Here is a 20,988-nt window from a genome sequence, read left to right on the forward strand (position 1 = left end):
CTCTGCCATAAACAAAACCATAATTACTGAGATGCCTTTACATGTCTGGTGAGTACTGTGAATTTCCTGTGCCTAGTCGCTCAGTCATGTTTGACTCTTTGCAATCCCATGGACTGTGGCCCACCAGGCTCCTCTGTCCATGGGGATTATCCAGGCAAGAATACTTGAGTGGGTTGCCATGCCCTCCTCTGAATTTCCAAATCATGTAAAAAGCTATAGACAAATAAACTGCAAAAACCTACTATAAAAGTAGAAAAATGTCAAAAGTAAAAAGCAAGGGGTGAGTTACAAACACCCCTTATATAAAAGTGTAAGGACTCTCATTCCTGACTGATGATGCATATGAACTGCTCTTCATTTCTCAGACACTGGATGGTCTTCACTCCATTCCTACTATAAAATTACCCATTGCAGCTGAAGAATCCTGCCATCTCCAGTATCCCCAGTTTCCCATCTTTGCCAAGAGCCTTCTGCCATCACTTCCATGGACGCTTTGTACCTGTCCCTCACCACCACCTGAGCCCTTTTTAGAAGCTGTGTATCTGACAAAAAACAGAACTGTTCTGGGCTGAAAGGAAGGAGATATGCACTCAGGAATCTGAAACTTCAGGTGCCTGCTCTCGGAAATACTGAGTTAGACCACAGGCTGTTTAAACCCTATGATAGTATTAATGGAAAACCCTCCATTATATGATGTATTAAAGAGGCTTTTGTGGTCTAACAGGGAAACCCAACCACAATGCAGATTATTGCTGCTATGTTCTGACCTCTGTAGCAAATACAGATTTTACTTTGTAAGCCACGAAGGAGTATTAGTTCATTATGCTCTCTAGCAGAGCTGGGGAGAAGTGGGGGAAGGCAGTCAAGAATGCCCAGCTTCCCTATGCAGAGACTTTGAATCAATTCTGTTCTCAGTGCCATGCATTACCCCCTGTTTTAGGAGAACATGGTGCCTCCAGGTCCAGAACCTTTTCAGAGCCCACTAGAAAAAGTTGACTTACTTCTGCAAGCACCTGGGTTTCTGCTGCTGCTTTTGCTCTGTGGAGAAAGTGATCATTCCAGTGCACTTTATTTTTTTTTTTTAACTCGAGAATTTTTTAAAACCTTCTTCCTTCTTGTCCCTTTGTGCATTCTCTATGTATTCTTTAGATTTCTTTCTGGTTAAATTTCAATAAGGAGTATAAATAAATGTGTTGTTCAAATATATTAAAATGAAAGTTTAGAGGGAATTTGTATGTTATGGTTAATGACCTTTTTGTTACTGATTAGTAGGACTTCTTTTTACATTAAGGAAGTTTACTATTTTGTCACATGTGGTATGACTGTTTTGCCGACTTGGGCTTTGTCTTTGAGCTTTTTTTGTCATGTAAAAAGGTTTTCATATTGATTTAGTCAAATATATCAGCTTTTTTTTCCCCTTTTTGGCTTTTCTTATGCTTATAAAGACCATTTGCTTTAAGATTATTAAAACATTTTCTCATGCTTTTTTTCTCAAATTTTTTGAGTTTTATTTATTCACTTTTATGTTTTAATTTTTGATCAATCTAGAACTTATTTTGGTGTAAGGTGTGAGGTAAGGCTCCAATTCTATTGTCCTCAAAATGATTTTGACATTTTAAAACATTTCAAAATGTCCCCCTTGTTTATTTCACCTCTTATTTAAAATACTACCATTTTCCATATGCTAAAACTTGGTATGCCAGTATGCCTTGGGTCCAGTTTAGATTTGTTTCATTCATTTCTTTGTTTATTTATATGATAGCGTTAATTATTGAAGATCCTATCGTTAGCTTTAATATTATGTGGAATTTGTCCTTTCTGATTGCTCTTCTTAAAACAATAATATTTTAGATTATTCTTATACTGTATTTTCTTTATAATATTTTAAGTTTTGTGCAGTTTCAAAAGACACATATAAACTTTAAAAAATTAATATGAAAAATATATTAGTCAGAACCTAAAATAATTATATTATCATTTATAGTAATTTTCATTTTATTCATTTTATTCTGATTTTTTTAGGTCAACATTAACAAATATGTAAATAATGACTTCTACTTTTCTAATTGTTTTTGCTCATTTCTTTTTACAGAAAGTGTTAAATAATAATGTTGGTGGAAAAAATAATGTTAGTAGCTGGCATTTTTTTTTCACTTCTGGTTTTAATAGAAACACTTCTAAATTTTTCCATTAAAAATCAAGCAAGCTTTTGCACTGAAACGTATCATTTCAGTGTATGGAGGTGATCCTATGGTTTTAATCTTTTAACTGCTTATACTGAAGTTAAAAAATTATCTTTAGCCATTTTTAAGGGAAATAATGTCATGTCACTTGGTTCATTAAACAATCAGAGGACTTCCAAGGTCTTCTTCAGAACCATCAACTCCTTCCTGCATTATTCCTTTCGTTCTCAGTCTCAACGGCCACTGGAATGTGGAAGGTGTGACTGACAATCAAACCCCACCCTGAAGCGTCTAGCACAGACAGTTTCATATATTTTGTGGATAGTAAGGTACCTGCTGCTGCTGCTGCTGCTAAGTCGCTTCAGTCGTGTCTGACTCTGTGCGACCCCATAGACGGCAGCCCACCAGGCTCCCCCGTCCCTGGGATTCTCCAGGCAAGAACACTGGAGTGGGTTGCCATTTCCTTCTCCAATGTATGAAAGTGAAAAATGAAAGTGAAGTCGCTCAGTTGTGTCTGACTCTTAGTGACCCCATGGACTGCAGCCTACCAGGCTCCTCCATTCATGGGATTTTCCAGGCAAGAGTACTGGAGTGGAGTGCCATTGCCTTCTCCATTAGAAGCATTCAGTTCAGTTCAGTTCAGTCACTCAGTCATTTCCGACTCTTTGCGACCCCATGCATCGCAGGACGCCAGGCCTCCCTGTCCATCACCATCGAGTCAGTGATGCCATCCAGCCACCTCATCCTCTGTCGTCCCCTTATCCTCCTGCCCCCAATCCCTCCCAGCATCAGAGTCTTTTCCAATGAGTCAGCTCTTCGCAACAGGTGGCCAAAGTACTGGAGTTTCAGCTTCAGCATCATTCCTCCAAAGAAATCCCAGGGCTGATCTCCTTAGTAAGGTACCTAGAGTCATGTAAATTTGTATTAAAAATTCAGTTTTTGGTAAAGAGGTTCGGTTACACTTAGGATACCTTAGTAAGAATGCCTTTTGTGTTGAGCATAAGAGACTAAAACACTGTATTGAAAGGTCGAGTCTGAAGTTGCTGAGGTGGGAAACGCACTGGACCTGAAAACAGAAATTCCAGTTATGTTCTTGCCCCTTGCTACCTTTTCTTGGACTAATATTTGACTACTCTGAGACACAGCTCATGAGTGGAAAAGATCATTTTAAGTTTTACAGCACCTTACCAATATAACTGAGGAGCCCAGTGGGCTACAGTCCATGGAGCTTCAGAGAGTTGGACATGACTGAGCATGCACGCATGCACCAATATTAGGCATCATCTTCCAATTTTAAGAATATTTCAAATCTTTAACTTCAAAATTGAGTTTAAACCATATTTAGTTTTTCACAGTAATACAATAAAATGAGTTTTTATTGTACACAAAATGACAGGTGCATAAAAAGGGGGGTTCACTAGTGTCCAGCTTCTCTAGCAATCCACAGAGCCACCCCAGTGTGATGGGGTAGTTATATGCAAGTAGTGCCTCTCAGCTCTGAAGCCACAACTTGCTGTCTTTCCAGAATCTCCTGGCTCTAGCCATTATATTTCTTTTCCTTTTAAAGCATGAGCTTCCTTACTTCCCAGTCATGAGAAATTTCCTGCCACTTCCCTTTAAATGGAGCTTCCCTGGTGGCTAAGATGGTAAAGAATCTGCCTCCAATGCAAGAGACCTGGGTTCGATCCCTGGGTCAGGAAGATCCCCTAGAGAAGGAAATGGTAGTATTCTTGCCTGGAGAATTCCACGGACAGAGGAGCCTAGCAGGATATAGTCCATGGGGTCGTAAAGAGTCAGACAAGACTGAGGGACTGACAGTTTCACTTTCCCTTTAAATGCCCCCATCTCAGGACCTGGTTGGGAAGATAAGTCTTCAGAAGCAGCTGCAGAAACTTAAAGAAGTTGTGAATGCTTCCGAGGCAAATGAGTCCAGAATGTAGAAGGCCTGTGTGTTCTCTAATAATAACCTTCCCCATCTTCCCAGTCTTCTGTAGCAGTGAACACTAGAGAGAAATTAATAGCTCAATAAATTATGCAGCCACTAGTCAAGTCTAACATTCAAGTCATTTATTTTTCTGTTCAACACTAACAATAAGGGGATAGTGGCTCCGTCTGCCTTAAAGTCTCAGTTCTGGTTTTGGTGTCACCTTCACACCATGGCCCTGAGGCCATCCAGTGGATGCATAAATTATCCTCTCTCCTATCCATCAAGCTATATATAATCCTTACAAGAAGTGAAGATAATCATTCAAGTCATTTCTTGAGTTTTGCAGTTCAGATTAAGAATGAATTTCTGGTAATGGAGGGAAAAGGTTAAGATACAGTTTTGAAGTCCAATCACTTGGGTTCTAACTTCATCTCTTTCTATCTGTACATCTTTTTTAAAAAAAAAAAAAAAAGCAAAGGTGTGGGAGAAACTCAACTTCTTTGTCAGTGAAAAGGCAAACGTAATACTACACACTTCTTGAGATTTATAGGTGTAAGACAATCAGAACAGAACCTAGCATATAGTAAATGTTCAACATTTAATAAAATGCTGGCTTCCCCGGAGGAGGGCATGGCAACCCACTCTAGTATTCTTGCCTGCAGAATCCCCGTGGACAGAGGAGTCTGGCAGGCTATAGTCCATGGGGTCACAAAGAGTCAGACATGACTAAGCGACTAAGCCAGGCTATTAAAGAAAATCAAAGCAAATAGTGCTTCTTCCTCCTGAAAAAGACATGTCTTCTTTAACCTTTCATATATTTAAGTAAAACAACATTTATGTAAATATCAGAAAGATATATCATCACTCTGAATGAGAGGTATTGTATTCTAAATCATAAATCCAATAGTTTAGGTAAAAAAAAAACTTCATTGTTATGAAACTATGTGGTCTGATAAAATGTTTTTGCAGGTAATATTTTCTTCTTTGTTTATTTATCCAACATATACTGACTAAAGATATTCAACCAGGTATTATTAGAGACATTGAAATAAGAATGTTTCATTTCAGTCCATAAAGAGTTAATGTGGCCTGGATTATGGTCAGTGCCTGCAATACACATAACCAGGATACTGCAAAACTTGGAAATGAAGTATGATTATTAATCAATGATGTTAAACACAGATCTATGAAGGATATGACTTTTGAATTAAATCTCGAATCATCAGTGGTCTATGTCTGGGCTGAAAAGGGCTCCATGGGTAAAATATCTAACTGGAGAGCCTTATGGATGTTTGGTAAGAAAAGCAATTAATTAATGAGGCTGGGAAGGTAAAATGAGCACACTACTATGTAGAAAATGAAGGCTGCCAAGGGCTGTCTAAAGCTTTGTTTGATTGGCACTAAAAAAGAGATATTACGTCTCATGCCTTTAGTCAATAGTTTATTTCCTGGTGAACTGACTGATTTTTGTTTCTTCTTCAGGTTTCTTTGGTTAGCTTGGTAGCCAATGCTCTTGGCTACTCAGAACTTGGTGCCATCAAATCCCTACGGACATTAAGAGCTTTAAGACCACTGAGAGCTTTATCCCGGTTTGAAGGCATGAGGGTAAGAAGAATAAAAGCTCTCACGATTCATATCAAAATTAAATGTAGGTAATGATTTAGATACAGAGGGGTGCCACACTCTTCTGACATTTCATAGAATTATACAATTTCAAAGCAGAAATCCTAAAGATCACTACGCCTAGCCTCCTGAAACTAAAACAGGCCCTCAAAAAATTTTTTTTGTGTCAGTACTAAAACTAGAATCCAGGTCTCCTGGTAACAGATCAGGGATGTTTCCACACAACTACAAACTCTGTGTTGCCATTTATTTTTTTTTACTGCTTATACATTTTATAATGACTATTTACTACTGACACTCATCCTAGGAGGAGATATTCTTCCTTTGAATAGGTAGTTTGATTTCTTAAAAATAACTAGTAATGAAGGTTTTGTGTGCTCTACTTCCTCCATTAATATTGGTAATAAAAAAGTTGTTGTGCAAGAAAACAACACTAAATTGTAGCGTCTGACAAAATCTGCATCCTAAGCCACCAAAGTAGGGGTTAGGATAATTAACTAAGCATTGCCGGCAACCCCTGGGGTTTGTTTTACGGATCTCCCTTTTAAGTGAGCATTCTGAATGAGGTTCGCTTTTTCCATTAACACTTGTATTTGACCCTCCATCTCTATCCCTTAGTGTACATTTTATGCTTCTAAACATAAAGTACACCATATTCACATCTACTTGCCACACCCCTCAAAATACTAGTTAGCACTAAGGCCAGCTTTGTTTAATCCAGCTTGCAAATGCACATGGATATTGAATTCCTTCTAGGCCATAGGGCTTTTATGTTAGGAGGTGGTTTGTTGAAGCACTTTTAAAAAACACTTCAGCTTTGACTTTGAGATTCACTCACCAGGAAGAATGAAACCGCTCTCCAGATGCGCTGTAAGCAAGGAAATGCTTAGTGTTACACTATAATTTTACTTCATTGTTACTTGATAAATAAACACACAAGATGAAATTTAAAAAAATTATTATGTAATTTCAAGTTTTTTCCATACCAATCTTTTAGTATTACTGATATTATTTAAGCCTTCTTCTGATTGCATGGCTTCATATCAATAATTCATTTTTGAGGGCAGACAGCAACTGAACAAAATTAAAAATTTCCAAATTTGCTCTAATCTGAAAACTATTCTACATTAACATTTTTAATTCTTATAATATGACAGAATTAATATTCTAGGTATAAAATATGGTAAAAGATATCATGCATTTACTTGATAAGAAAATTTATGGGAGGCCATATTACACCAATTTTAGAGCAAAAAACAGGTTTTGGTATAATATACATGACAATTTCCATAAGAAATAAGATTCAACTAGCATATGAAGTTTTTACAATTTTGGATTTCAAGTTTTGATATTAATTTAAAATTCTTTGGTGTTGATTTCTAAAATAATGTTTCAGTATTTAAAAATAATAGTTTCACTTATAAGTGCTTAACAAAATAGTCCCAATATTAATTAATTAGATAAAACAGATTAATTAGATAAGAAAACATACAAACTGCTAGAGATTTGAAAATACATATTAATCTCTTCTGAATTCAATTAGAGGAAAGGTGATGGAACGTCTCCTTCATCAAATAGGTTGGCCTGGGTTGGTAAAGAGTGCCCTGAAGTAAACCTTTAAGAGATTTGGAACAATAATAATGGGAATACGTTCAGTACTTTTATGTCCAGAGATAAATTCCATCTTATTTCCCATCTTAATTCACTTTTTAAAAAATTGGGAATTATCAGTAGGGGGAAAAAATGACCTTGCAAATTCCCAATACTATTCTTCATCATCATCAAAAGTTAGCTTGATCTGGGGACACAGATTTAAGGCATTATCATTACTTTGTTTCTTTGTAGTGGGTTTGTTTAACCATGTTTTCACACCACCAATTATTCATTAATACCTTTGAAAATTAAAGTCAATTGCTGAATGATGATTACTTCTTCTGTCGGTATTTAATACATTTTTTTTTCTTTTTTTCCCTAGCATACAAACATTTTCTGACTCCATCTTACTCTATCAGGTTTTTGTTTATTTCTTTTCATACTTTGGAATATTTTGCTTTCCTTAAATCCTTTAGCTTTTTAGTTGTGTCACTGTCTGTTTTCCCTTACTGAATATGTTCTAGAAAATATCGGAAGAAACAACTTGTCCACCCAGATTTTTATTTAACTCATTAAACACCCATTTTATGTTAACTATATAATGGAAGAAATGGTTACCATTTTAATAGCTTGTAAGCTGCCTCATTCTTGTCTCCTCTTCTAGGTCGTTGTGAATGCTCTTGTTGGAGCAATTCCCTCCATCATGAATGTGCTGCTGGTTTGTCTCATCTTCTGGCTGATCTTTAGCATCATGGGTGTGAATTTGTTTGCTGGCAAGTTCTACCACTGTGTAAACACGACAACGGGTAACATGTTTGATGTTAGTGAAGTTAACAATTTGAGTGACTGTCAGGCTCTTGGCAAGAAAGCTCGGTGGAAAAATGTGAAAGTAAATTTCGATAATGTTGGCGCTGGCTATCTTGCACTGCTTCAAGTGGTAAGTACCTACTGTATGAGTTTTGAAAAAGATTTCAAGTAAATCATTTCTCTGATGTTCTTTGAGTGAGTAATATCTGACAGCACAAAAGTAGTTGATGATAACAGCTGTACTCTAACAGCTGTACTATTAGCTTGACTTGACTGCAAAGAAGATATTTTGCAGTGATTTTAATGTATGTCCCCCAGTGTTCAGTTGTTAGTATGTTTTAATATGATTTTATATTTCTGCTTCCTGTTTTTTCTTATTCTATTATTGTTATTGCGCTAGTAGCATTTTTAGTTTTCTGTACCAATAATTGCCAAAGAAGCAATTTTGTGTATTAAAGTAATAATATATATAGTAGTAATTAATTAAATGTATAGACTATTAGCCAGATAATTAATTGTATCAACATCTTCAGGGTATAGAGCTATTAGGTGTGGAAATGCAAATCTTTTGGTGTGGATTTTAAAATTTGTAATATTTAATTATTTTGACATAATTGATAATATATTAACTAATCAAGAAACTAACTAAAACAATTGAGTGCTTAAACACACCAGAGGTTTGAATGATAGAGCTTAGCTTCTGAAAGTGATTTGAGCCTGAGATTCATCTAGTTAAATGTTAGTGTAGAAAAAAATAGAATACTTTCCAAGACAAAACGAGTTCCAGTTTGAAATAAAATCCTATTCAATTTCAGTTGCATTGAAATTTCAACTGTTAGAGAATTCAAGGCTCTTTGTAGAGTATTTCAAAATATTATACAAAAATTATTTGTAATAGCTATCATATTTTCATATGGTAAAATGCATACTGTTGGATTAGGTTTTTATGCAGAATTCAAACATATGTTGTTTAACAGGCAACATTTAAAGGCTGGATGGACATTATGTATGCAGCTGTTGATTCACGAGATGTAAGTATCACTCAAATAACTATTTATAGTTACTAGATTTTTCCATAGTGAACATTTGTGTTAATTTAACTGGAAGGCCCAGAATCAGAACATTTACAACTGCATGTAGAGATTCTCTTTTTAAGCCAATTCACTTCCATGTAAATGATACTTTGGTTCATATATGTCTGTTATACATCTAATAACAGGTCGATTAGGTCAGTCCAGTAAATGAGACTCTTAAGGTTGGGTAAACTGCTCAGGCAGGAAGGAACTAGTCTCCTCCATCCCTGAAGAGTATGATAAATCAGAGTCTGTAAAGCGGCCTCCAAAAATATCATGATAAAAGTAAGCAAGTTTCAGGGAAACTCAATTTAGAAAATAGGAATAAAAATAGTTCCTCAGCACACATCTGTTTATGCTGAATTTTCCTCTTAGAAGTAGATGTTCTGTTATTAAAGCCTTATCTCCAAGATAAGGAGTTATCTCGGGTTTTAACTCCAAACCCAAGTTGAAAAAACTGCAACAACAAAAAAATTATAGTAAGACAAATAGTAGGTTCAAAATGTTTACCTTGTTTATACCACTGTTATTTACTCTAAAGAATATGTACAGGTAAGCCCCAATGGGAAAACAGATTTAAGAACAATCATAAAAATTACAAACTTTCAATATACTAGTAGTGTTTGTCACTCAGTCATGTCTGACTCTTTGCAACCCCACGGACTAGAGCCCACCAGACTCCTCATTCCTTGGAATTCTCCGGGCAAGAATAAGGGAGTGGGTAGCCATTCCCTTCTCCAGGAAATCTTCCTGACACAGAGATGGAACCTGGGTCTCCTGCATTGCAGGCAGATTATACTAGGTCATACTAATTTAAAAAAAGAACTGCTTTTGCAGAACAATATCTCAGGTCAAGGCAAAAAATAGCTCTATAGAAAGTAACAACACTCACCAAATTTTTAATTTAGCCCAAGTATTTATTGTGTTTTTAAATGTTATTTAATATTTTCAATATTATTTAGGTTAAACTTCAGCCTGTATATGAAGAAAATCTGTATATGTACTTATACTTTGTCATCTTTATCATCTTTGGGTCATTCTTCACTCTGAATCTATTCATTGGTGTCATCATAGATAACTTCAACCAACAGAAAAAGAAGATAAGTATTCCTCAGCTCTCACCTTTCCCCATTCTGAGATTCTGGTTTTCTTTTTTTACATCCCAATAACCAGGACCGACTTAGGTCATTTTTATATTCTTTTCCATTCACTATGTGGTCAGTTCAACCGCAGAGGATTCCAGCCTCTAACTGGTGGCTCCTCTCCAGGTTCATCCTCTGCAGATCTGCTATAGTGTCATTCTGACTTAGAAAAATGACCATATTGCCTCAAACCATCCAGTGGGCCTGAATGCTTTACCCTTGCTTACAGAGCCTTTCAGGAATTATCTCCACCCAGTCTTCCAGCTTCATCTTCGCCCACACACTTTCTATATTCACTTCCCTCCTCCTCAGTAACCACCCACCCACCATTAACACCATCACTTGCTACACACACAGCTACATGGATTTTCTGCCCTTTTCTGAACAAGGTATGCTCTTTTCCCTCTGTCACTTTACACAGGATATTTTTTTTCCTCCTAAAATGCTTTGTCTAGCAAACCCTTAATCATCCTCTAAGGTCTAGCTTAAGGGTGTTAGTCGCTCAGTTGTGTTCTATTCTTTGCAATGCTATGGACTGGAGTCCGCCAGGCTCCTCTGTCCATGGGATCTCCCAGCCAAGAATGCTGGGGTGGGCAGCCATTCTCTTCTCCAGGGGAATCTTCCCAACCCAGGGAAGATTGGGTCTCCTGCATTGCAGGCAGATTCTTTAACATCTGAACCGCTCCCCTATATAAAGCCTGTTTCTGAATCCTGGAGTTTATTGCTATCTCTGCAGTGATGGGTTGTTTTATTTGTTTACATATAGATGCATATAGATACATATAGATGTAGATCTACGTAATTCTGATACTGAATACATTGTCCTACAGCAAGTGCTCAAAAAGTGTTGAATAAAAAATAAAGCTGTCAACACTGAAATGGACTAAGATTTTTTTCTTTAATGAAAATATATTTGAGACCCCTGAGCCTCCTTCTAAACATAATATTATCAAATTAGAATCCTGTACTAATCAGAGTTTTATGTGATTATGGGTTTTACATAGTGTGAAGGTACTCAGAATTTCAGATAAAATGAAAAAGCAGAATAAATCTATATGAAGTAGGGTAAAATCCATTTAACAATTGAAAAGAAGGATTAAAGGAAAGACTCAGAAGTATTTTTGTAAAAGTATTGCTGTAATACAGGCTGGGTTGTAACCAGTTTCCTACTATGTCTTTACTTTGGAGGTCAAGACATCTTTATGACAGAGGAACAGAAAAAATACTACAATGCAATGAAGAAACTTGGGTCTAAGAAACCTCAGAAACCCATACCTCGGCCTGCAGTAAGAATTACTCATCTCCTTGAACATTCCAAAGCCCTATTTCCATATGATGAAACTGGGCAGTGCTGGTTCAGAACATATTAGGTGATATCACCAATATATATACCATGATCTAGTCGTAAAGTACATATTGTATAACACAATTTGCAATTACTACACTCTAAGAATTACTAAGCTCTTAAAAATGAAGCAATGTTGTTTACTTGTCAGTTGAAAAGTTCCAAGTCAGAGTTCCCGGTAACTGCTCCCAAAGCGAGCTCATGCTCCCGCTGCCACCTACTGCTGCCAACGGCGCACCTGGTTTCTCCTTCTCTGATCTGTGATATGGCCCCCCTCTTGTCCTTTTAAGCAGATGAACTTAAAACCTCCCCTTCAACACCCATGACCTCCCTCTGTGCCATTTGTTCTCTCCATTGTTATAACAGAAAACGATTTTTCACCTACTTAGAAAGGAAAGGGTGTCATCAAAATAGTTGGTTTCAGCACACACACACACACACACACACACACACAAATGATTTATCTAGAACGCATACCCTGTAGAGCTTCATTATAGTGAAAAGACATAAAGATGGTGTATTATGTCCACAGAGTTGTATTCTAAATTATCTATGCTCTTAGATGGGTAAGGAACAAGGAAACTAAGACCCAAGGAAGGTATATATTGTACCCAAAGTCACAAAGCCTATAGTTGCTGAACTAGGACTTGACAAAATCTCATGAATCTTATAAATGACTTCACTTTGCATAATTTTTAAGAGGGTACAGTCTGGGCAGGGGTGGCGGGGCAGGGGCAGGAGGGAAGGGAGGGGAGGCAGAAAGTAGGACAGGATACACAAAAGGACATAAACCTACTTTACTGAATGTCATTTAAGTATTATTGTTAAAGAAGCAGAATTAAATAAAAAATGACTGATATTTTGAGTCATGGACAGACAGAAATAAGACATAATTCAAAATTCCTAAAGTGTTGATAAATCAACTGGCATATTCATCCATCTAAAAGTCTGTCTACATTAACCTACTTTGTAAATCTTCATTGTTAGTTGTTACATTTTTTGTAAAAATTACCAGTTATTAAAATCAAGCAAAGCCCATGCACATTATCAGCCAGTTGCCACCAATTTATGTCATTCAGCTTTGTCTTCCCATAGAATTTAAATAAAACAATTATGCTTTGCTTTTGTCATATGACATTTTTCATTTCCTTCTCTTTTTTAAACAGATTTGTTTCAGGTAGTGTGAGAAAGGTACACATCCCATGGGCCATATACAGAAGGACTTCATCTTCAATTTTGTGGCTCATTATTTATGAAATATGCCTATTAACCTTCTTATTTTCTCTCTCTTTCTAGAACAAATTCCAAGGAATGGTCTTTGATTTTGTAACCAGACAAGTTTTTGATATCAGTATCATGATCCTCATCTGTCTCAATATGGTCACTATGATGGTAGAAACTGATGACCAGAGCAAATACATGACTCTAGTTTTGTCCCGAATCAACCTTGTGTTCATTATCCTGTTCACTGGAGAATTTGTGCTGAAATTGATCTCCCTCAGATACTACTACTTCACCATAGGTTGGAACATCTTTGATTTTGTGGTAGTGATTCTTTCCATCGTAGGTAAGAATGGTTTATTTACAGAGAAGTATAGTTGTTGAAAAAATCGCCCACAGCCTACCACCTGTGTGACACGGAAATTAGATCTGAGAATCATCATGTGTACAGATCTAAAGTTCAACACTCTTGGTCATTTTCCACTAATTGAAAAATGACAGTATTCAAAAAGAAAGCAATATATTTGAAGATTTCAGAAACAGTCTTTGTTTGCTGTTGAAACATTTCATATATGAGGATAACTATTCATAGTAATTGGGAGTATGTAATCTTAAAATGCCATACGAGTATGTGAGATTATTTAATTTATAGGATTTTGCAAGAGTCCACATTGGTTTATGACATTATAGAATTATTAAATAAAACTCTATAATCTTTCATTGGTAACATTAGAAAGTGGATCCAAATAGTAAAGATTTATACTTATGACAAATTTGTTGTTTTCAATAACCTCGCAAAGAAAAAGCATCCATATAAGCCTAAAATACTCACTGTTTAGCGGTTTTCTGTATTTTTCCATAGGTATGTTTCTGGCTGAGCTGATAGAGAAATATTTTGTGTCCCCTACCTTGTTCCGAGTGATCCGTCTTGCCAGGATTGGCCGAATCCTGCGTCTGATCAAAGGGGCTAAGGGGATCCGCACGCTGCTCTTTGCTTTGATGATGTCCCTTCCTGCGCTGTTTAACATCGGCCTCCTGCTCTTCCTGGTCATGTTCATCTATGCCATCTTTGGAATGTCCAATTTTGCCTATGTTAAAAAAGAAGCTGGAATTGACGACATGTTCAACTTTGAGACCTTTGGCAACAGCATGATCTGCCTGTTCCAGATTACCACCTCTGCTGGCTGGGACGGATTGCTAGCACCTATTCTCAACAGTGCACCACCAGACTGTGACCCTGACACAATTCACCCTGGCAGCTCAGTTAAGGGAGACTGTGGAAACCCGTCTGTTGGGATTTTCTTTTTCGTCAGTTACATCATCATATCATTTCTGGTTGTGGTGAACATGTACATTGCTGTCATCCTGGAGAACTTCAGTGTTGCTACTGAAGAAAGTGCAGAGCCCCTGAGTGAGGACGACTTTGAGATGTTCTACGAGGTTTGGGAGAAGTTTGATCCCGATGCCACCCAGTTCATAGAGTTCTCCAAGCTCTCTGATTTTGCAGCTGCCCTGGATCCTCCTCTTCTCATAGCAAAACCGAACAAAGTCCAGCTCATTGCCATGGACCTGCCCATGGTCAGTGGGGACAGGATCCACTGCCTTGACATTTTATTTGCCTTTACAAAGCGTGTTTTGGGTGAGAGTGGAGAGATGGATGCCCTTCGAATTCAGATGGAAGATCGGTTCATGGCGTCAAATCCCTCCAAAGTCTCCTATGAGCCCATTACAACCACTCTGAAACGCAAACAAGAGGAGGTGTCTGCTGCTATCATTCAGCGTAATTTCAGGTGTTATCTTTTAAAGCAAAGGTTAAAGAAGGTAGTAAATGAGTATAACAAAGAGGCGATCAAAGGGAGGATTGACTTACCTATAAAAGATGACATGATTATTGACAAATTAAATGGGAACTCCACCCCAGAAAAAACAGATGGAAGTTCCTCTACCACCTCTCCTCCTTCCTATGATAGTGTAACAAAGCCAGACAAAGAAAAATTTGAGAAGGACAAACCAGAAAAAGAAAGCAAAGGGAAAGAGGTCAGGGAAAATCAAAAGTAAAAAAAAGAAACAAAGAATTATCTTTGTGATCAATTGTTTACAGCCTAAGAAGGTAAAGTTAATGTGTCAACTGAACTCCCAGAGGAGGTCTATGCCAAACTGACTGTTTTAACAAACACTCATGGTCAGTGCCTATAACAAGACAGTGACCTCTCTGTCACTACAACTCTGTGAATCAGGGTATCAACACTGACAAGAGGTTACTGTTTTCTTTACCAGCTGACACTGCTGAGGAGAAATTCAATGGCTACCTAGACCATAGGGATAGTTGTGCAAAGTGATCCATTGTAACCACACCAAACACTTTTAGTACAGTACTTGCATCTATTCTATTTTTAACTTCCATATCTGCCATATTTTTACAAAATTTGTTCTAGTGGATTTCCCTGGTCGCTAATTCATAGTTTATTCATAATACGACGTCACTATTTTTGTAAATGAGCTTTAGGTTGAGAAAAAAAGAATATAAGAGCCCTGTGTTCCTATTTCACAAGTTTCTTGAAAATCAGACAAGAGCTTTGCCCAAGAGATGAAATTCTTGCTCAAAACCAGAAAAAAATTCTAACAACAATATCAGGTACTTCCATTTTCTAGATGGCTTTAATTTTGAAAGTGTTTTAGTCTCCATTTGTTTATATCTATACAGTTATGTGCCTGTAAAGTCTCCTCTAATTTTTAAAGGATTATTTTTATGCAAAGTATTCTGTTTCAGCAAGTGCAAATTTTATTCTAAGTTCCAGAGCACTATATTTAATTTTGGTTAAATGTTTTCCCAAAAAAAGTAATCTAATAAATCTGTTCTAGAAAAGAATATCTAAAGCATCACTTTAGAATAGTTGTTCCACTTTCTGCTGCAGTATTGCTTTGCCATCTTCTGCTCTCAGCAAAGCTGACATTTTATGTCAATTAAACACACCCTCTGTTATGTAAATAGTTATTTTATCCTGTGGGGGCATATTTGCATATATATATATATATATATATATATACACACACACACACATATATATATATATATATATATCCTGATAAACAACCTCTATTAAATCAAATATGTACCACAGTATATGTGTCTTTTGCAAGCTTCCAACAGGGATGTATCCTGCACCATTCATTAAACATAAATAGTTTGAAGATTATCACTAATGCATGTTAATTGCCTATGCTGCTCTATTTTACACAATCCATTCTTCACAAGTCTTGGTTAGAAGTCACATGCTGGTAGTACAGTGATTTCAACCTGCTCTATGTCTAGTATGTCAAGCAGAATAGCTTACAGTTATTTAAAAGCACTTTTCCTTTTCCATTTTTAATTCAATTTGAGTGTCATATGGTGTCTCTCTAGATTCAAGGAAACACACTGCATACTGCCTACTGTCAAAACATATACTTTGTATTTTGCTAAAAATATGTCCAAAACTTGTTTAAATATAAATAATGTAAAAATATGATCAATTTTATTTGCTGCATTTTATACATAAGATAATTATTTTCAAGTTGATGACATGGCAATTTATTTTACTTTATGCTTTTGCTTTTTATTTTTAATCACAACTCCAAACTTTTGAATCCATTAGACTTTTCAATGGATAATTTCCTAAAATAAAAGTTAGACAAGGGTTTTGTGAATTTCTTTGTTATAATATTTTTTCTATCATTCCAGTAGGATATACATTGGTCAAAAATTCAAACCTAGGTCATTTTCTACCAACTATGGTTGCCTCAATATAACCCTTTATTCATGGAAGGTTTTTTTTTTAACTCAACTTTTGTAGTATTTGCTTATGCAGACTAGTCTTATTTTTTTAATTCCTGCTGCACTAAAGCTATCAGAGATATAACTTGGGCTCTGTCCCTTTTAGCCATGAACATAGTGGCAAAGTTGTGCAATTACTTAACATGATATAAATTTTTGTTTTTGCACAAACCAAAAGAGTAATGTTAATTCCTTTTACACAACTATTTACTTGTAGTGTATTGATGAACTGCATGCAGGGAATTGCTATTATTAAAAAGAATGGTGAGCTATGTCATTATTGAGCCAAATGAATAAATATTTCATTTTTTATTGTATTTAATTTCTTGGCTTCTGTTTTTATTGTTGGAAGTTTAAAATATATATAATTAATGAAACCTGTACTTGATCTGACATTTGTATACATAAAAGTTCACATGAATTTTGTTACAACCTACTGAATGATTTATTAAGAAATACTATAAAGTCAATTAAAAGCAGTTTTTATGAACTTTTCTGTGTGCAAAAGATCAAGCCCACGTATTCCAACTTGCAAGTTTAACAACAGTAATAGTAGCCATTTACAACAGTTATCAATTTCAATTAATTCTCTTGGTTGTAAACATTTTAATCTCAACTCCTCACTATGTAATCTCCAAATTTCTTGGTAGTAAATAAATGTTGTAGTACATAGTTTGTTACTTAAATTCATTTTATGAATTTCTATTTACACATAAAATATTAATGATGTAGTGACTGAGAAATTAATCTTTTTTTTTCCAGGGTCCCTTGGATTTATGTCAGGCCAAAACAAAATATTTATTCTCAATGGAAAACTCCATTTATAATGCTTCTATTTTTGATGAATTGGATCTAAACATGCATTTTACAGTTTCACCAATGCAGATGGCATAAGGTGACTTGGTTGGAATTCACTGGCTTCTTTCTGTTCAAGTCAATTTTCAGATTTTGCCAACAGCACAGAGAAGTCAAGTATTACTATGCAAAGTCCTTAACCTTTTTATGTACCCAATTATATAATTATTGGCCAAATATATCTATTGATATGTATTATATCTAAATGATCTTATGGTCAGAAGAGTCTTCAGCTGTTAAAAAATATATATATTTTTAAAAATATACCTAGCTAAAGGATATTCTGAAAACATTCAGAATTTAGGGTTGCTAATGTAATCTGATAGATTTCTGAAATAACTACTTTCACAAGAAAAATCCTCTTAATATTAAACTTCATGATATAATTTTGTTAAAAATAGAATTAATCAAGTTGGACACAGAAATAACAATACCAAGAAATTAAAGAAATTTAAATTCACCAATAAGTGATACTAAAGCACAAATACATGATTCTAAATCACCAGTAAGTGATCCTTTAGTAATGAAAAACTATTTTTGTGGAGAGAAAAATGAGTATTCTGCATTCTGCATTTCAAATACTGTAGTTGAAAGATAATGGCTATATAAACTTATGCATTTTACTAATTTTCAAACAACTAGAATACAATAAAATATCAAAAATCATTCTTGTAAATTTCAAACTACTAGTAGTAATCATAAAGAATGTCCTTGCTGACCATTTTTTGTGGACATGGAAAATGTAAAACAAAAAAATGGATCAAAAGTTCTGACACTTGACTTTTAGTACCAGTTCTGGTACAAAACTAGCAGTGTAATCTAGGAAAATCAATTCTGGCCCCTCAGATTACCCCTCTATTTCAATGGGGGTGCTGGATTAGGGATGTTGTCTCTAGTGATACTTTAATTCTACGGTTTTACGTTCAAAATCAAATTGCCTACTCAAAATGAGTAATTTCCTTTATATGAGTAATATTTAATGAAAAATGCATATTGTCAATACACCATGTAAATGATTACTCAGACAACTTTAAATAGAAACACGAGGGACTTCCCTGGTGGTCCAGTGGTTAAGACTTCATCTTCCAATGCAGAGGCAAGGGTGTGATCCCTGGGCAAGATCCAGTGTCGTGGGGTGTGGCCAAAAATGTTTTAAAAATAAATAAAAACACAACATTTCACCTTGACTATAGCCCCATTAATGAAGAAGCCTCCTTGGCCTCAAAGATTTTATATGACAAAGGTGAAGAATGTTTTAAATAGTTGAAAGGATGGTTATTATTTCTTTCCTATAGTGTTACATATTTCTAAAAGAGAACATCTGATATATAACAGAAGAGATTAAAACAACAGTATCATTAGTTATACATAAAATTGTCTTGAACTACAAGTAATGACAACTACTTCTTTGTGATTAATATTTGCCACAAAACTTCAAGAAGTTGGGCTTATGTCTTATATTCCCTAGAGCACTAATTTTTATGGCAAAAGAATAAAAGATGCACGTCATTCTCTTATAACAACACCTAAAATGATTTATTCTTTCACAGAGAAGCCATTTATGATTTGATGCATCCAACTTTTATTGTAACTGACTTCTTATCATGCATCCTTCCATCTGCAATATTTCTTCTCTCTGCTTCTCTGCAGTCTTTCTGCCAGCTGACACACTGAAATACATATCTGAAATCTTCTAAAACTGACAGCACCCCATTAGTCAGAGAATCCATTTCCATATCTTATTACAGAGTCAAAAAAAATCTCTGCATAAAGTGCCCCTCGCATATCCCATGACTATCATCTATCATTGGCCAACACTCCCCAACTCATGCCTCCTCCCCACAGAATCCATAATCTCCAATTACACAACTTTTTGATATCTCTCCTGTCTTGGCACATCCTACAGTCTTTGCCTGAAATGTCTTTCTATTTTTTCCCCCTGAAAAATTATTACTTCAGTTCAGTTCAGTTCAGTTACTCAGTCATGTCTGACTCTTTGTGATCCCATAGACTGCAGCACACCAGGCCTCCCTGTCCATTACCAACTCTTGGAGCTTGCTCACACTCAGGTCCATTGAGTCTGTGATGCCGTCCAACCATCTCATTCTCTGTCGTCCCTTCTCCTCCTGCATTCAGTCTTTCCCAGCAGCAGGGTCTTTTCCTATGGGTCAGTTCTTCACGTCAATTGGTCAAAGTATTGGAACCTCAGCTTCAGCCTCAGTCCTTCCAATGAATATTCAGGGTTGATTTCCTTTAGGATTGACTGGTTGGATCTCCTGGCAGTCCAAGGGACTCTCAAGAGTCTTCTCCAACACCACAGTTCAAAAGCATCAATTCTTCATTGCTCAGCTTTCTTTATAGTCCAACTCTTACATCCATACATGACTACTATAAAAACCATAACTTTGACTAGATGGACCTTAGTCTGTACAGTAATGTCTCTGCTTTTTAATATGCTGTCTATATTGGTCATAATTTTTCTTCCAAGGAGCAAGAATCTTTTAAATTCATAGCTGCAGTCACCATCTGCAGTGATTCTGGAGCTCAAGAAAATAAAGTCTGTCACTGTTTCCATTGTTTCCCCATCTATTTGCCATGAAAGGATGGGACTGGATGCCATGATCATCATTTTTTGAATGTTGTTTTTTTAATTAATTTATTTATTTTAATTGGAGGTTACTTTACAATATTGTATTGGTTTTGCCATACATCAACATGAATCCTCCACAGGTGTACACGTGTTCCCCATCCTGAACCCCCTTTCCTCCTCCCGCCCTGTACCATCCCTCTGGGTCATCCCAGTGCACCAGCCCCAAGCATCCAGTATCATGCATCGAACCTGGACTGGCAATTTGTTTCATATATGATATTATACATGTTTCAATGCCATTCTCCCAAATCATCCCACCCTCTCCCTCTCCCACAGAGTCCAAAAGACTGTTCTATTTTGCTGTCTCACATACAGGGTTATTGTTACCATCTTTCTAAATTCCATATATATGCGTTAGTATACTGTATTGGTGTTTTTCTTTCTGGCTTACTTCACTCTGTATAATAGGCTCCAGTTTCATCCACCTCATTAGAACTGATTCAAATGTATTCTTTTTAATGGCTGAGTAATACTCCATTGTGTATATGTACCACAGCTTTCTTATCCATTCACCTGCTGGACATCTAGGTTGCCTCCATGTCCTGGCTATTATAAACAGTGCTGTGATGAACATTGGGGTACATGTGTCTCTTTCAATTCTGGTTTCCTCGGTGTGTATGTCCAGCATTGGGATTGCTGGGTCGTAAGGCAGTTCTATTTCCAGTTTTTTAAGGAATCTCCACACTGAATATTGAGTTTTAAGCCAGCTTTTTCACTCTCCTCTTTCACTTTCATCAAGAGGCTCTGCAGTTCCT

At 36.1% G+C, this 20,988-nt stretch overlaps 1 protein-coding gene across 8 annotated transcripts in view; it reads left to right on the plus strand.

Moving 5' to 3' along the window:
• The window catches only part of SCN3A (sodium voltage-gated channel alpha subunit 3), a 121,331-nt gene extending 104,286 nt beyond the window's left edge, over positions 1-17,045 (plus strand). For all 8 annotated transcript variants that reach the window (XM_070803976.1, XM_070804005.1, XM_070803969.1 and 5 more), the window contains 7 exons: positions 5,593-5,715; positions 7,991-8,263; positions 9,111-9,164; positions 10,169-10,306; positions 11,530-11,634; positions 12,990-13,260; positions 13,777-17,045. In XM_070803976.1, the coding sequence (XP_070660077.1) occupies positions 5,593-5,715; positions 7,991-8,263; positions 9,111-9,164; positions 10,169-10,306; positions 11,530-11,634; positions 12,990-13,260; positions 13,777-14,972 (2,160 nt within the window). In that variant the 3' untranslated portion in view covers positions 14,973-17,045. The remainder of the gene's footprint in view (positions 1-5,592; positions 5,716-7,990; positions 8,264-9,110; positions 9,165-10,168; positions 10,307-11,529; positions 11,635-12,989; positions 13,261-13,776) is intronic.
• Positions 17,046-20,988: the final 3,943 nt, after the last annotated feature.

The sequence above is a fragment of the Bos indicus genome, chromosome 2, assembly GCF_029378745.1.
Source record: "Bos indicus isolate NIAB-ARS_2022 breed Sahiwal x Tharparkar chromosome 2, NIAB-ARS_B.indTharparkar_mat_pri_1.0, whole genome shotgun sequence".
In the NCBI taxonomy this organism is placed as follows: Eukaryota; Metazoa; Chordata; class Mammalia; order Artiodactyla; family Bovidae; genus Bos; species Bos indicus.